The 17,963-nt window shown below is 37.7% G+C and overlaps 1 protein-coding gene across 2 annotated transcripts in view; it reads right to left on the bottom strand.

Annotated features, from left to right (window-relative positions):
- The window catches only part of YLPM1 (YLP motif containing 1), a 73,665-nt gene that overhangs the window by 45,187 nt on the left and 10,515 nt on the right, over positions 1–17,963 (bottom strand). For both annotated transcript variants that reach the window (XM_028093896.2, XM_028093969.2), the window contains exons 3-4: positions 17,694–17,873; positions 15,955–16,949 (exon numbers count right to left, since the gene is read on the bottom strand). In XM_028093896.2, the coding sequence (XP_027949697.2) occupies positions 15,955–16,949; positions 17,694–17,873 (1,175 nt within the window). The remainder of the gene's footprint in view (positions 1–15,954; positions 16,950–17,693; positions 17,874–17,963) is intronic.

Raw genomic sequence — 17,963 nt, forward strand, 5'->3', positions numbered from 1 at the left:
ATCAGTACGCTAAAATGGCAGTGCTCAGAAGGTCTCAGGACAGTCTTTGGAAATCATGTATTATTATATTCACTTCAAAACATCTCCTGCAGCAAGTCACTGATATACTAAATTGTTAAAAAGCAATTATAAACATTGTGACTTAGTAGACAGAAAAGTCCACTCATTTTTAATGGGGAAAAAATGCCACAGCTAATTCTGAGAGTACTTTCAGAATTAAAATATAACTAAAAACTAAATAGGAAACAATCAGTAAGATAATATAGGATGATTACAAATATTGTTGGAACTAACATTATCATCTGGACTAACTGACAAAAATTCAAAAAGACAGTAGCCAGCTGTATCTTAAGAGTTCACCCTGACATTTTAAAGTCTGGACAGTGCCCTGAAAATTTGCTATGGACGTACTTGCTCATTCTGTAAATTTTTAGTGCACATCCCCTGGCAAGCACTATGGTACATCCAAGGGATATACAAATAAAATGTCATCTGTTGCCCTCAAAGGGTTTACAATCGAAGAGAAAGAGAATGTAAGTGTAAATAAGGCACAATGACAGAAGTCTATCTGCAAATAACAAGGGCAACAGAGGAGGGGATGTTCAATTCTACCAGAGTAAGGGGGGGTTGCTGTCCAATAAAGGCTTTATACAATAGATGATGCTTACATTAAGTCTTGAAAGACAAATTCTCTGAGGCCAGGCTAAAAGAGCATATTGGAGATAAGGGAAATGGGTGGCAAGGAAGTGGTTAAGGAAGCACTGTGAGGAAAGCCAGAGAAACACACACCAGCGCAGCACGTCTGGAAGTGCAACAGTTCAGTATGGCTGTGGCAAAGAGCAGACAGAGTAAAGAGAGCCGGGAAAGGAGTGGAAAGGGAGGGAACTAAGAGACAAGGCAAAGAGCTGGCAAGAATCAATCTCCAGGAGACCTTGTATGCCTTGTGTAGCAGAGACTACTGGTGCCCCTACAATGGCCATTCTCCCTTTTCCTACCCTAACTGAGCCTCTTCATTTTTAGCTGGACACAGACCTAGCCAAACTCAAGACTGACTCTCTTTCCCAAATTCTCCTGCAGCTAGAACTTGTAGTCATGTTCTTGCCAATGGGCTGAGAGTGAAAATGACCGCCACATCCTTCTGGGTTATACCCTTAAAGGGAAGGGCACATCTTCCTCTTCACCATTTGCTTTTTCATGCTGGCTTGGACATGCTGGTGCAGCATCCTGGACCATGTAGATAAGAGCAATATACTAGGGGATGAAAAGTAGCAAATTAGGGGCTCCTGGGCGCCTCAGTCATTAGGTGTCTGCCTTCGGCTCAGGTCATGATCCTGGGGTCCTGGGATCGAGCCCCACATCGGGCTCTGTGTTCAGTGGGAAGCCTGCTTCTCCCTCTCCCACTCCCCCCTGCTTGTGTTCCCTCTCTTGCTGTATCTCCCTCTGTCAAATAAATAAAATCTTAAAAAAATAAATAAAGAAAAAAGAAAAAAAAGAAAAGTAGCAAATTAGAAGGAACCTGGTTTCTTGACATTACCATCATATAAGTGTGGAGAAAGAATAAACCTCTAGTTTATTAAGGCATGTGACTTTAGATTTGTTACCACAGATGCATTAATTCAGCTGGGTAAGAAGTTGGGAATTACTTAATGAGACTTAGAGCCACTACAGATGGTCTGATTTTTAAAAGATTGCTCTAGCAGAAAAGTAGCAGATGGATAGATGGGAAAAGTTTATTGTGGACTGTTTCCACAATTTGGGTAAATGAAAGTGAAGCCTGTTCTAAGGCAGTGACTGACATGAGGATGTAGAGGAGATAAAAGTGAGAGATGTGAAAGAAGGTAAAATGCATAGGACTTTCTAACAGTAAGATTAAAATGATAACAAAAGGGAAGAATTTAGGATGATTCCAAGGTTTCTGGCTTAGGCCTAAATGGATGGTGATACCTTTCATGCTTTTAATGAGAAAGAGGAGAGTTTTTCTCTTATTTGCTTGGGCAAATCAATTAAGAATAATAAATTCAATTTCAGATAAAACATTTATTTCCTATCCCTGTTGACATCAGGCTTTGCTGGTCTAGAAGTCTTTTAGTTTCAAAGGGAGGAATGCTCCCATCAGGGGACACAACAGTAACTCCATTAAACTCAAGTTGAGACTGTCACCTGGCTACTTTGGGTTCTGAATCAACAGGTGAAGAAGGGAGTTACTGTACCAGCTGGGGGTGACTGGCCCTGAGCTGCAAGAGGAAATTGGGTTACTACCGCACAATGAGGGTAAGGAGGACTGTCTGGAATGGAGATCCTCTAGAACACCTCTCAGCACTTCCATGTCCTGTGATTAAAGTCAATAAAAAATTACAATAACTCAATTCAGACAGGACTGTCTATAGCCCAGACCCTTCAAGAGTGAAGGTTTGGGTCACTCCACCAGGCAAAAAATCAGGACCACCTGAGGTGCATGCTGAGAACAAAGGGACTACAAAATGGCTGGCGGAAGAAGGTAGTTAGTTATAAATACCAACTATGGTTACATGACCAGTTGCAGAAAGAAGGAGTGTAACAGCTACGAGTATTTCTTCCTTAATTTAATATGTTTAAATATATACATATGTATTAATCAAATATCTTTGGCTGATTTTTCTTCCTTACCATCTAACATAAGATGTATTAATAATAGTTAATTTTATATCTCAAAGTTTAAATTACAGAGTATCAAAGAGATGTGTGACCCAGCTAGAAGAATGAAGATTTCTCCAAAGACAAAAAAGGGACTTTATATCCTTTTCTGGGGAATAGGTAAGAATCTTTTTTCAGTTGTCCAGGGATAAATATTTCATGTCAGATGCAGAAATCTCCCTTGTGACCCATCCTAATCAGAAACATATAAGGGAACTCTGGGAAGGCACTACAGCCTAGCCAAATTGATGGAAAACAGAGTCATCACAAGGAATTTCAATATACATAAACCCATTATAAACAGAAAAGGGACGGCCAGCAGATGAGAATTTTGTTTTTAAATTCTGGAAGACAAAGAGCAAACATGAGTGGTAACATATGAAGCAAGAAGAAGCTTAGAAGTTTAGAATGCTGGTAGTGCAAGGGGATGCAATAAAAATGGGCTGGTTTGCTCACAGAACCTCAGAGAGTCAAAATTCTCAGATACCATGAAGGACAGGAATAAGACTTCAGGGCTAAAAATATGTAAATTAAAATCTATATTCACTGGGCGCCTGGGTGGCTCAGTTGTTAAGCGTCTGCCTTTGGCTCAGGTCATGATCCCAGGGTCCTGGGATTGAGCCCCACATCGGGCTCCCTGCTCTGCCGGAAGCCTGCTTCTCCCTCTCCCACTTCCCCTGCTTGTGTTCCCTCTCTCTCTGTCAAATAAATAAATTAAAAAATCTTAAAAAAAATACAATTCAAAATACTTAAAAATAAATAAATAAATAAAATCTATATTTAGAACCATCAACCAGACTTTCTTTAGCCTGAATGTCCCTAAATTCTTGAATCTGAGGGCCCTCTAACAGTAGCCGACAGTTCTTTGCCCTACCACCTAAACCAAAACCTGAAGTTACTGAGTGGGAACAATAGTTGATAAGCTCCCCACATACACACAGAGCTTCCAATTAGCTTGTCTGTGTCCCCCACTCTTATAAATATAAATGGATGTTTATTTTAATACCTAGATATTTGAGGAATGTCTCCAAAATAAAAGGAAGAGACCAAAGGTAAACAAGGTCATAAATCTGGAGAAAACAGAGATAATGCAAAAATCAGAAGACAACTTAAAAAAACAAAAACAATATCCTCAGATTCTTAAAGGTACTGTACCTATAAATCAATTTGCTATATATAAAAAAGGATCAGAACGAAAAGAACTACAGAAATTTTTTTAAATTCTCCAAATAAAATGCAATAAAAGGATTAGTAGTATCTCAGAAAGTACAACCAAATGAAAAAGAAACAAATATAATCAATCTAGCAGGTCCAAAAACCTACTAATGAGGGGTTCTAGAAAGAAAAAAAACAGAAAACAAGAAAAAAAATTAATGAAGAAATAGGATAAAGATTTAAGAGTTAAGAGATTCTCATGTCCAGACAGAAAGGGCCCAGCTCACTAACTAAGTACCCAGTATAATGAGTAAAACAAAACAAAACAAAACCGACTATGAACTTTCAGAATACCAGGGGGAAAAAAAGTTTCTGGCAATAGGGAGAAGTCAGTTAAAAAGGAAAAGAATCAGAACAGTACAGCACCTACACTAAGTGACAGAAGAAAATAGAATGATGACCCTAAAACCTTGAGGAATAATTATGTTCAACTTCAGTATGTAGTACGTAAATGGTGTTAAACAGTTTGGTACTGGCATAAAAACAGACATACAGACCAATGGAACAGAAGAGAGAGCCTCCCCCCCCAAACCTGCACACATATGGTCAATTACTTTATAACAAAGGAGCCAAGAATATACGATGGAGAAATGGAGAAAGGACAGTCTCTTCAATAAATGATCCTGGGAAAATCGAACAGCCACATACAGAAGAATGCAACTATAGTGCTATCTCACACTATACACAAAAACTAACTCAAAATGGATTAAAGACTTGAAAGTAAGACCCCAAACCATAAAACTCCTAGAAAAAAACGTAAGTGGTAAGCTCCTTGACACAGGTCTTGGCAATGATTTTGATAGCAAAAGCAAAAATAAACAAGTGGGACCACATTAAACTACCTAGCTTCTGTACAGCAAAGAAAACCATCAACAAAACAAAAAGGCGACCTACTGATTGGGAGAAAATACTTGCAAATACTGTATCTGATAAGGGGCTAACATCCAAAATAAAGAACTCATACAACTGTAGCAAAAATAGACAATCTGATTAAAAAATGGGCAAAAGATCTGCACTGGTATTTCTCCAAAGAAGACATACAGATGGCAGTAGGTACATGAAAAGATGCTCTACATCATTAATCATTAAGGAAATGCAAATCGAAACCACAATGAGATATTACCCCACACCTGTTAGAATGGCTATTTTCAAAAAGACTAAAAATAACAAGTGTTAGCAAGGATATGGAAAAAAGAGCTCTTGTACACGGTTGGTGGGAATGTAAATTGGTGCGGCCACATGGAAACCAGTATGAGGGTTCCTCAAAAAATTAACAGTAGAACTACCATATGACACATCAATTCCACTTCTGGGTATTTATACCTGAAGAAAACAAAAAAAACTAACTCGAAAAGATATATGCATCCCCATGTTCACTGCAGTATTCACAATAGCCAAAATATGGAAATAGCCTCAGTGTCCATCGATGGAGGAAGGAATAAAGAAATTGAATACTGAACTGAATATTATTCAGCCATGAAAAAGAATGAAATCTTGCCACTTTTGACAACATGGATAAACCTTGAGGGCATTATATTAAGTGAAATAAGTCAGACAAATACTGTATGATCTCTCTTATATGTGGACTATAAAAATAAATGAATAGAAAAAACCTCAAAGATAGCTCATATCTTCAGTGAACTAATAAAGGAGTTTAAGTCCCCACAAAGCAGACCAGATACAGAGAACATAGATACAGAGAACAGGCTGGTGGCTGCCAGAGACAAGGGTGCGGTATGGGAGAAATGGGTGAACTAATTTTGTTTTTAGTTTAAATAAATTAAAAAATTTTAAATGCTCAACTTCAAAATCTATATCCAAATTATTAATCAAGTGTGAGGTTAGAATAAAAACATTTTCAGACACACAAGACTCAAAAAATGTACCTACCTCCAACCCATGGTCTCCTAGTAAGTTACTTGAGCATGCACTCTGGGAAAAAGAGACACTAAACCACAGGAAGCCATGAGATTCAGTAAACAGTGACTCCAAACCAGGAGGACAGTCAAGGGAAATGCTGGAGTAACAGCCATATGGCAGATATTTTGGGCAACCAACCACCCAACCCACCAGGTGAAAAGCAAGAAGATGCATAAATTTGGGAGACAGATCTCCTCCGGAAAAAAAGAGCTGGTGTTTTTGAGACTGGGGTTGGAGAATTATTTTAAACATTTTTCAGGAAGACAATCGGAAATCCTAGAAAAGTCATTACACTAAAGAAAATATAATTATAACACACTGCTTATGTCTACAGCAAACATGGTTTACTTATCTAAAAACAGTGATATAAATATATTAGACAGATGGGGTTAAAGTAGTGTAAGAACCAATCTTTATCACACCTGGAAGTAAATATATAACATTCAAAATGTATAAATCAAGAAAGCAGGAGCATATTATTTAGTGATAGGAAGGTAACTCCCAAAAGAAAAAGCTAAAGAATTAAAAGATGTCATTAGAGAACACATCTAGGCTGGCTGTTTTGCTTGATTTTTAAAAACTTTATGTATGTACCACTTTGATAAAAATGTAAAATGAATTTAAGTGGCACAGAGAAATTAGCTCTAAAGAGGAGGAAGAAGGGCTTCTTCTGAGGCTAGAAGAAGAAAGATGAGGACAGTAAGGTAAGGTAAACAGAAGGGCAGGAAGTGAATTTCACTGAGCCTGAAAGCCTAGATTTTCTCTGGGAGGCAGGAAGCTAAAATAAAGATACAAAGCAAAATAAAAATGTTTGCGGAGACAAAGAAAAGCAGCACTGGTACAGATGGTCTCTGCAAAGTGGGGAAGGCTTGGCGCAGTTATCGCTGGGCAAAGGGAAAGGAGCTGACCAGGGCCTTGTCAAAGGATACACCTCAATGCTTAGGATGGAGGCCACTCATTTACTTATTTACCTATTTATGATACTGCTTCAGGGCTTGTGATGGCTTAATTCCTTTTCTTGAAGTTACATTTATTAATTCAAAGTGCCTGGAAAAACATCTTAGATCATTAAAATTGTGTAAAGCTATCTGCCTTGTATTTAATTCAGCAATCATTAGTTCATGTAAGTGATTAAGAGAAGACTATCCTCGGCAAGGTACAAGAGTAAGAACCCTTGTCCACTCATTACCCAGTATTATGAGCAAATCTGAATACAAATGAACTGCCTTCCTAACCAAACTGTGAATGCCTTCAGAATTTAATCCATAACTGAGACATTCTGGCATAAGCAACAGTGAACGAACATCTAACTGTCAGGCACTATGTTGGTGCTGGAAATAAATGGATACTTGACTCAAGGAGTTCACAGTCCACGGGAAGAGTGAGGCAAGTAAATCAACAATTAGCACACAATTTGATAAAATGGGACATGTTGGCCTTGTTCACTGAGGTATCCCGAGTGTCTGACTCACTGAAGGATCTCAACACAGAATTAGTGAAGCGCTCCCTGCCCCCTAGGGCAGGAAAAATACGAATTAGTAAAGCAAAAACTGACAGGAAAGGGATTCCAGACAAAGAGAAGAGCATGTGGCAAGGCTGGAGGAAAGGATAAAGGAAGGAAGAGGCACCAACAGATGAGATAAGGAAGAAGACAGCAAAGTGGCAAGGTTGTAAAATTTAAGGAACTCATTACTGCAAGGCTCATGCCTGCACATACATATGCAGTTTCCTGAAAGGGGAGGGCGCTTTGCTTTCAGATGAAACTGCTGATCAACAGCCAAAGGTCATCATTTTATTTTTCTTTGGGGGGTGAAAATGTTAAAGCAATTGAAATATACTTTCAACACTACATGTAAATGGCAATTATTTGTCAATACTGCACTTTCAAATTTTCAAAGCTCAAGGATGTAACAAAATGTTAGACTATCAAAACCTTCTGTATTTATAAAAGTAAAGAATTTTTAAGCCTTTGGAAGAAATATATTAAGAGATACTCAATTTAAAAGTGTGCACAAAAATAAGTCATGTTTACATCAATACAATGAAATGCTATGACCTCTTTAACATATAAAAACATTTGAAATAAAGTACAAACATAGCATATATCCACTAAATACAATCACATAAAAACACATGCATTGCCCGTTGATTAGATGAAAAGAAAAACAAATGTTTGGTGTTTAAATATTTAGAAAATTTTTGTACAGTTAGGCATTTCAGAAACTTCTAAAAAATAAAAACCCTAAAACTAGGTATGAAACCATCAGAGGTATGTATAAAACTTTTAAGATTTGACATAAAAAAACAGACTCCAAATTGGGTATAAAAACTTAAGAGGTATGCAGAAATACAAATGCCCTTAAACAAGATAACATCTTATTGTCACAACAGTTACCAACCAGACTCAAATCAGCTGACCACGGGAATTACAAAATATTAAATTCTGGAATCAAATTCCTGCCCTTTTCATTTTCATGTGAGATAATTTTTCTAATTATTTTCTAATATGTATAACCAAGATCCTAAAATCAAAATTCCCCAAGAATAATCTCTATAAATAGAAACAACCATGATATATGAAAGCATAGAGTAAAATTATAGTGTTTATAATCCCTTGCTAATCCTAATAAGACAGGTACAGAATGGAAGAAGTCCACAATTTCAACCCGAAAACCAATCAAAAAGTATGTGTGACGGATCAGAAGCCAAGATATTACAAAGATGTCAATTCTTCTGCAAAATGGTCAACAGATTCTATGCAATGCTCATCAAAATTCCAGCAGGTTTCCGAAAACTGACAAGCTGATTCTAAGCATCACATGGGAAACACAGAGGACCAAGAATAGTCAAGCCTAGATCAGGGGTCAGTAAACTATGTCGCATGGGCCAAATCCAGCTAAGAGTGATTTTTTACATTTTTAAAGGTGAAAAATAAAAGGAAGAAAGAAAAATATTTGACAGAAACCAAACTTGGCCTGCAAAACCTAAAAATATTTACCATCTGGCCCTTCACAGAGAAAGTTTGCCAACCTCTGATCTAGAAACACAGAACTGGAGGACTTACACTAAGAGATATCAGGATTTATTACAAAGCTACAGTAATTAAAACAGGACACTGGTGCAAAGATGGACAGATAGAGTCTAGAAACAAATTCACACATACAGTCATTTGACTCATGATGAAGGAGATACTACCAAAGTAGTAAGGAAAAGATGACTTTTTCAATAAATGGTGCTGGGCTCAACTAGTTAGCCATATGAAAAATAATAAACCATGACCCCCTACCTCATACCATACATTAACAATCAATTCTATATAGATTGTTGACCTAAAAATAAAAGGTCAAACAATAAAAGACAGAAGATAAAATAGGATAATGTATTTATGGCCTTGGGGTAAACAAAGATTTCTTAAATGACACAAAAAAGCACTAACCATGAAGGAAATGATCAATAAATTAGACTACTAAATTAAAATCAATAATTTCTATTAATGAATAACTTCCATTAATCTTTGGGGTTCCTCTGGGTTCACTGGATCCTAATTTTAGAACTGTTTTGTTTTGTTTTTTTTAGACAATCTATAATACTCACACTATAGTATAAAGACAATGGCTAAAATCAACAACACAACAAACAACAGCTGTTGGTGAGGATGTGGCGAAAGGAGAACCCTCTTGCACTGTTAGTGTTGGAATGCAAACTGGTATAGCCACTACGAAAACAGTATGGATGTTCCTCAAAAAGCTAAAAAGAGAACTACCCTTTGATCCATCAATTGCACTACTAGGTATTTACCCAAAGAATACAAAAGTACTAATTCAAAAGGATACATGCCCCTCAATGTTTACAGCGGCATTGTCTACAATAACCAAATTATGGAAACAGCCCAAGTGCCCATCAACTGATGAATGGATAAAGATGTGTGTGTGTTTGTATATATACATACACGTACATACGTGTGTGATGGAATATTACTCAGCCATAAAAAAGAATGAAATCTTGTCATCAGCAACAATGTGGATGAAGCTAGAGAGTATCATGCTAAGCAAAATGTCAGAGAAAGACAAATACCATATGATTTCACTCATATGTGGAATTTAAGAAACAAAACAAATGAGTAAAGGGAAAAAAACAGACAAACCAAGAAAGACTTTTTTTTTTTAAGTAGGCTCTATGCCCAACATGGGGCTTGAACTCTTGACCCTGAGATCAAGAGTCCCATGCTCTACCGGCTGAGCCAGCCAGATGCCCCCCCTACAACAAACAGTTTCTAACTATAGAGAAAAAACTGATGGTTACCAGAGGGGAGGTGGATGGTGGGGGATGGGAGGGATGGGTTAAATAGGTGATAGGGATTAGGAAGTGCACTTGCTGTGATGAGCACGGGGTGTTGCATGGAAGTGTTGAATCACTGTATTGTAACACCTGAAACTAATATTACACTGTATGTTAACTGGAATTTAAATAAACACTTAAACAAAAATAAACAGTTCTATTATGAGGATTGCTATTTCATGACTTTTTTCTTATAGGCTTTCCCAAGAACAAAGAGAAAATTTACCTCTTTAAAAAAAAGAGAGAGAGAGAATAAAACTTACATTATCATGGAATTACTATATGGGTCCATTAGATCCTTTCATAAATTTAAGATACATTATGAGATCCTAAGTGACTTTTCTTCTGTATCTTAAAACATTCTGCAATTTCCTTATCCTAGAATTAATTACTCACTCAACATTACTTATCAATCATCCCCAACTATGCCAAAGAAGATTAAAACACAAACATAAGGAAGGAATGATGGATTTGCCTAAAGGATGAAGCAAAGGTAGAAACAGCTGTCACCTTACCCTGCTTTGTAGTGCCCAAAACATTACAGCCTACTTTTAGGCTTCACTGAACACAATTGAGAATTTAGAAATTTTCATTTCCTGACTAGAATGGCAAAGAAAAATGAGAGAGAAAGCTGTGTCAAAATAAAAAAATAAACACAGAGAAAGGAGCACTCTAGTCTCTAATAAACATGTGAAACTGATCATATCAGTAAAATCTCCAACTGTAAGTCCTCAGATGACAGTACCCTAGATTAATATTCTCAAGATTCGATGAGTGAACAATATATTTCTAAGGACAGAAAGGAAATGTACTCCCCACTTAGTTATTAAACTGTAAGAATGTCATTACATAATATTTTGTGCCAAGAAGTTGGACCATTCTGCTTTGCCAGAAGAATGTGTGACAGGATTATTTCACCTTTTATGTTTACGTTTATGTGCCAAAATTTACTTGATGCAGAGTTTTGCTCTTGTAAAATTTTTATAAAAATTTCTAATAAATTCTTTTTCACTATCCCTTTATTGTTACTTCTGTAAATTATTTGTAAAATTACTTTAAAATGTGAAAAGTAAAAAGGGTCTGCTGGATCTATATGGTACTTTTTTGGTATAGTGAGGATAAGAAAGACAAAGGGCTATAGAGTAAGAAATAGTTGAGACAATCTAGACAGAATGATATCTAGTATGCATAATGAACTCCTACAAATCAATAAGAAAAATACATAACCCAACAGAAAAACTGGGAAAAGACTTCAATCAGCATTTCATAAAAAAGGAAATTCAATTTAACAATAACCAAATGGAAAGAGAAGTTAACCTCATTTGTCATCAGGGAAATACAAAATAAAGCCATGCTGCAATACCACTAGACATCCACCAAGATTGCTAAAATTTGAAAATTTAAAATACCAAGTATTGAGGAGGATGCAAAAAAACTGCTGGCGAGAATGTAAATGGACATAATCACTTTGGAAAACTGTTTGACAACATCTATCAAAGTAGAACCATACATACCCCCCAATCAAGCAATTCCAATTGTTGGTATATTTATAAACAAAATTAAACACGTACGCACACACACACCCTAAAGGGACACATACAGCGCCAAAAGACACAAAGCAGTGTTCTTCATAATAACAAAAAAACTTAAATGACCATCAATAGTAGACTAGATAAGCAGATTGGGGTATAGTCACACAATAAAATACTGTAGAGAAATGGGAATGAACAAACTGCAGTTACACACACCATGGATGAATCTCACAGTAACATAATGTCAAGTGAAAGATGCCAGACTCAAAAGAGTACATGCAGTAGGATTCCATTTATATAAACTTCAGAAACAGGCAAAACTAATCTATGGTATAAAAAGTCAGTATAGTGGTTATCTTTGGGGTGAGGGAAAATGGGAAGGGGCCTGAGGAGGACTTCTCAGACCCTAGTAATCTTTATGTCTTGATCTCAGTAGTGATAACATGAGTGTGTTTACTTTGTGAAAATTCACTAAGCTATACACTCAGGATTGTGCACATCTCTGTATGTTACCCTTTAATAAATTTTATGATTGAAAAATAAATGGTTCTGGGAAACCAACATCCACTGACTTAACAGTTTTTTAGAGCAGTGGTAGTCTTCTAGAAGACCTGATGAATCAAATGATACACATACATACACACAATTTCAAAACAGCTGCCCCATATGCTCCACAGTGTGGTATTTACACATGATGCAGTTCTATCACTTGGCTTTTTGGAAACCTTCACAGTTTTTAGAAAGCAGCCTAAATTTGGATTTTGCAAAAACTCAAAGTAATTTACATTATTTTAATAGTGCATTATTGGTAAGTCAGTTATTTGTGTTCTCCATTCTTGTTTTTCTACCCAGCTTTGTTTAAAAAAACAAAACAAAACAGAGTAGCCTACTGTATCAGTTACATGTTTATAGCAAACTCTGAAATCAACTAGTAAGAAAAATTAACAAGTTTCCTTGACAGTGTGGATTATTCCTACCTCAAGTCTCTTTCACTCACTTACCAGCTTCTGATTTTTTTTTTTTTTAACCCAGTTACACAGGAGGAAAAATAACCACGCCTGGGCAATAGTCACAAACTATACTCTATATGAGCTAAGTGAGCAAAAGAAGTAGAAGGGTAACAGAAATGGAAATGACATAAGCTAGATTGGGGAGAGGGTAGAGAATGTGAGCAGGATCCAATTAAAAACAAAAAAAGCCATCCTTATCAAAGTTACAGGTGAAAAAGCTAGAGAGGAACATCTTATATCTCAAAGCAATATAATCAACATTTATTAAGATTTCAGCAAACTAGAACGTTGGCCCAAACCTAATTTAGATGAAATGTAAAATGAAGTCTTAGAAAAAGAGAAAAACAAAACAAAACAAAAAACACCTACACAAGTTCGGGATGAGAGAGACTTGGCTTAATTACAGCTAATGTGAAAAAGACCAGGGAAGCCAAACTGATTTTAAGCTCAACATGAGTCAACACTGTGACGGAGCCGACCAAAAAAGCAATTTGTTCAGCTATACACGTACATTATTTATAACAAAGTTGGTAACAGGTTCTATGGTTCCTTGCATCTGAAGGAGACTGACAAATCCAAGGCCCTTCACAAGACAAGGAGCAATGTAGCAGAAGGAGGCTAGAACCAATGTTAGTGTGAAAAGAAAAGAAGAATCTGAGTTTCAGTGATGGCAGAGAAGAGCAGGTAAGGCAGGATGGGGGAGACAAGAGGGCGCTGTTTAAAAAACTGCAGGGACACGCTATAGAAGGGGGATAGGATAATTCATTATGTGTTACACCACAGAGGCAGATCTAGAACTGACAGGCAGAAGTGATAGCAACACATTTAGGTTCAACATAAATAAACTTTCCAGAAAACTGTCAACACCTTATGTGGTGGTATTCCTTATCACAGTGCTAATGTTAAGCAGAGGCCATCAACCACTTGTCAGAGGAAGTAAAATGAACTCAAAAGTGGATCAGGGGCACCTGGGTGGTGCAGTCAGTTGAGTGTCTGACTCTTGGTTTCGGCTCAGGTCATGATCTCAGGGTCGTGAGGTCAAGCCCCACATTGGGCTCCACGCTCAAGTGCAGAGTCTGCTTGGGACTCTCCCTCCCTCTCCCTCTACACCTCCCACCCCCACCGGTCGCACATGCTTGTTCTCCCTCTCTCAAAACAAGTAAATCTTAAAAAAAAAAAAAAAAAGTGGATCAGAAGGCCTTGGATTTAATTCCATCTCAATCATTTACTAGCAATGTCATCTAGGGGAATTTATTTAGAACCTCTCCAAATCTCAGCTTCCCTTATATGTTTACTTCATGAGATCATGGAGAAATAATAAGGTAACATGTGCAAGACCCAGGATGATACACTAAAATGCAACACAAACATGAGCTGCTATAGAGGGGCTATTGCACTAGATAATTGCTAAGATCCTCCTAACAGTGAAATTATTAACTGTACCTTAAGGTAAGAAAAAACTTAAAATAGGTCCTAAATTTAAAAGACTGGGTAGGCAAAGATAGTAAACATTAATATGATAGAAAAAAAGGGAGCAGAAGATCTGTTTCACAAGGTGTTAAGAATGTACTTTTCTGATAGCAAATTAGTCACCAGATCTAAAAGGCAATGCTTAATCCAAGAGATAAGTAGGAATTCTAATAAAAAAGTTACACATATCAAATAAATCAAGACTACAAAATGCACTTGTAATCACTGACAGTATGAATATCACTGAATCATGGCATTAAACAGAGTGTTTAACTAGTGCTTTTGCTCTGGGAACCCCCTGGATTCTGCTCCCACCGGGTGTGGATTCAGGCTCTACTCTTCCAGTTACATGATGCTGAGCAAGTTACTCAAACCTCTCACCCCCAGTCTGTAAAGGGTAAATGTAGGGTATGAACCTGCCTCGTTCACATGCCACCTCCTTCACAGGTGCTGAGAAGACTCTATGAGATAACATATGTAAAGCCTCTGTCAAGGCTTCTGGCACCCAGAGGAACTCATGTTAATCATATGTTGCCACAGAGGCAGATCTAGAATCAACAGGTAGAAATTACAGCAACATATTTAAGTTCAATGCAAGAAATAAACTTTCTAGAGAACTGTCAACACCTTATAAGATGGTGGAGTTTTGTGCCATGTTGTTTTAAGAGTTATAAGTTTGAGGAACAAATAAAAGATATATTTTATTTCCAAAAGTCAAAATTAAGGTTAAATTAAAAATGATAATATAGATACATTGACACTGAGATGGAAAACTAACCAATGTACTGACGGGTGGAAAAAGCAAGTTTACAAGACAATATGCTCAGTATGATCCCATTTTTTTATGACATATATTTGTAAAATTATTATCTCTAGATTGTGGAATTAGGTGACTTTCACTTTTTAAATATTTTCTATATTATCTAAATTTAGTATAAGGCATATGTATTTCTATCACAATTTCCAACTGGAAAAAAACATGATTGATAAGGTTTCTCTATAGGAAAATTAACATTTAGGTCAACATGGCGGGGAAATACATACTTTTACAAACTTGGAAAAGTGAATTTAACACTTTTTAAAAAGCAAAGCAAAAAAAACAAAAAACAAAAAAAACAAAAACCTTAGACTACCAGTAAATTTTTGTGTGCTTTTCTAAAAAAATGTGGTTGAGACAAAAGGAAAACTTCCCAAATTGAGGGAGATATACAGGAAATAAGCTCCATGGTGGCGGGGATTTTGTCTGCTCTGTTATATTCACTGCTATAAGCACAGACCAGGAATAAATATTTGCTGACCAAATGGATAGAAGTCCTATTTACCCTTATACTAAATTTTGTTGCCTATTTCACTAGAATATTGGCTTATTCATCTTTATCTCCAACAGTCTGTGTATTATCTAACAAAGAGAAGTTACCAATTCAGTTATCTGTCTAAGAAAAAAACCAAAAAAGATAAAGTTAATAAGTATTATTTTTGAAGCTAAAAAGTCAATAAGAAATTGATAAACATTACTCCAAAACAAGACATTCATCCTGGACTATAATCTCTACATGTAGCATAAAAGCAGTGACATCAAAGATATGGGGACATGTTACCATTTCTAGATTTTATTATGTTGTGTCTAATAAGTGAACAATACTAACATTATTAACTGTAAACCAGGATTGTATACAAAAGTACAAAGAGAATATAAAAATCATATAAATAAAGCTTTTTATACCATCAAGGCCTACTCAGCGTAAATCAACAAAAAAGCCAAACCAAACCAACCAACCAAACAAAGGCAGACCTACCTTGGGCCTCTTGGGCCTTCCAAGTAACTGCTTCTAGGAGGATCTGGAAGCAGTCCACCTGACCTCACTGGCATGTCCTTGACTCCAGTGATTGGCTGAGATGGAGCAGCTGAAGACTCCCCAAGTCCTTGCTCAGATGAGAATGAACTATATGGCAGAGTAGACTTGCTCAGAGGGGCTTTAGAATTCACTTGTTCGGATGGGCTAACAGCTGATTGCAATGGAGGATGGTAGGTTGAGGGTGGGCCTGAACCAAAAGACACAGGAGTGGGAAGCAGTGCTGGTCTAGGTTTCTCTGGAACCTGTGAACTCTGAGAACTGGAGGCTGGTGGGATTGGGGCTGTTGCTAACTGAGGAGGTATCCCTTGAGGAACCCCCGGGGGAGGTAATCCTGGAGGAGGTGTGGCTAAAGACAATGGTGGGAGGGGCAGGACAGGCGGAGGTGCCGTTGAGGAGAGAGCCGGTGGGGGAAGAACGGGCGGTGGCCCTGCAGAAGAGAGGGAAGGTGGGGGAAGAACGGGCGGTGGCCCTGTAGAGGAGAGAGATGGAGGCATCACAGGTGGGGGCACAGAGGTTGGCAGAGAAGGTGGCATCACAGGTGGGGGCATGCCAGGCGGTGGCACTGAAGCAGGCAGGGCAGGGGGCATCACTGGTGGGGGCAATGATGGAGGCAATACCGGAGGGGGCATTGTTGGTAGAGGTGGAGGCATCTGAGAATACGGAACAAAAGGAGGTGGCATTGACATGTTCCCCATATACTGGTTCTTCATGTTCTGAAATGAATTGACTTTCTCCTGGAGATAGGTCTGAGTCGCTTTCATATGTCCCTGCCATGTTTTCCACTGCTTCTCATACTCCTGAAGCTGATCTTTATGAGGATAAGAATGGAGCTGCTCCTCCCACAGCTGAAACTCCCGCTCCCATTCTTGGTAGAGATGTTGAAACTGTTGCTGCTGCATCTCATAATGCCGCAGCTGCACGTCTACAGACATGGTCTACGAACAAAGGGGTGACAATTATTTCAAGACATTCATGTAAGAGAATTAATCATAAGTTAAAATATTAATGAATCAAGGGCATCTGTAGGCTTAGGAAATTAAAACGCTAAAGACTTTGGGAGGCTAGTAAGGATAAACTTGTTACATCTCCTTAATGATGATCATTCTTTCTTCCTTTGACTCATTTCTATAAGTTACCACAGAGTTGGAGAAACCAAGTAAACACTAAAGCAAAACCTATCTCAGCAGTAACTGCTTTTCAAGTTTTTCATATTCCATGGATCACTTTAAGAATTTGAAGAATGACCTATTACTATAGACATACAGACACAAGTTTGTGTCTTCAAGACACAAGAAGAACAAGTATCTTTTGTGGTGTATTTCCTTAGGTTTCTGTGGTGGTTGCTGTGATCTTTTTGGTGGATATTTGCTTGTCTGTCACTGAAGTGATTTGTAGGCAACTTGAAACTACATGATAAGAATCTCTGGTTCTTAAAACCCTTAGCAATGGTCCTCTAACTCGTGCCTGGGTTGACATGACCAGAAAATCCCACTATACCTGCCCCATCCCAAGAGCATTTTCATAAAGCTGTACTTCCCAAATCCCTGGTGATTTGGAACCCCCTTGGAAACATCTAATTTAATTTCGCTCCTTCCTCACATTTCAATCTCTTTCAGGAATAACAACTCCTTGAAGTGACTTGGGGCAAAGTCCCATGTGTGAGCTGAGGAAGCACTTGCCTGCATATGTGGCGGCTGCTGTATAATCTGCTGGTACTGCTGGAGGATCTGCTGTAGCTGAGTGTGCTTCTGCATTATGCCCTGATACTGGAAGCCAACTCGGTGCTGCTGGTGCTGCTGCCAGTGTGCTGCTGCAGCCTGCAACTGTTTCAACCTAGCATCTTCTTCCGGGTCTTCGGACTAAAGATCAAAGAGGGAATACACTTTTATGTAAGTAATAAAACAGCAACCAACTTAACAAAAAACTTGAACATTTTATTAAGTATTGTA

This window comes from Eumetopias jubatus, unplaced genomic scaffold (genome assembly GCF_037043125.1).
Source record: "Eumetopias jubatus isolate StellerSeaLion01/CBP00866 unplaced genomic scaffold, mEumJub1_p1.0 scaffold_7, whole genome shotgun sequence".
NCBI lineage: Eukaryota > Metazoa > Chordata > Mammalia > Carnivora > Otariidae > Eumetopias > Eumetopias jubatus.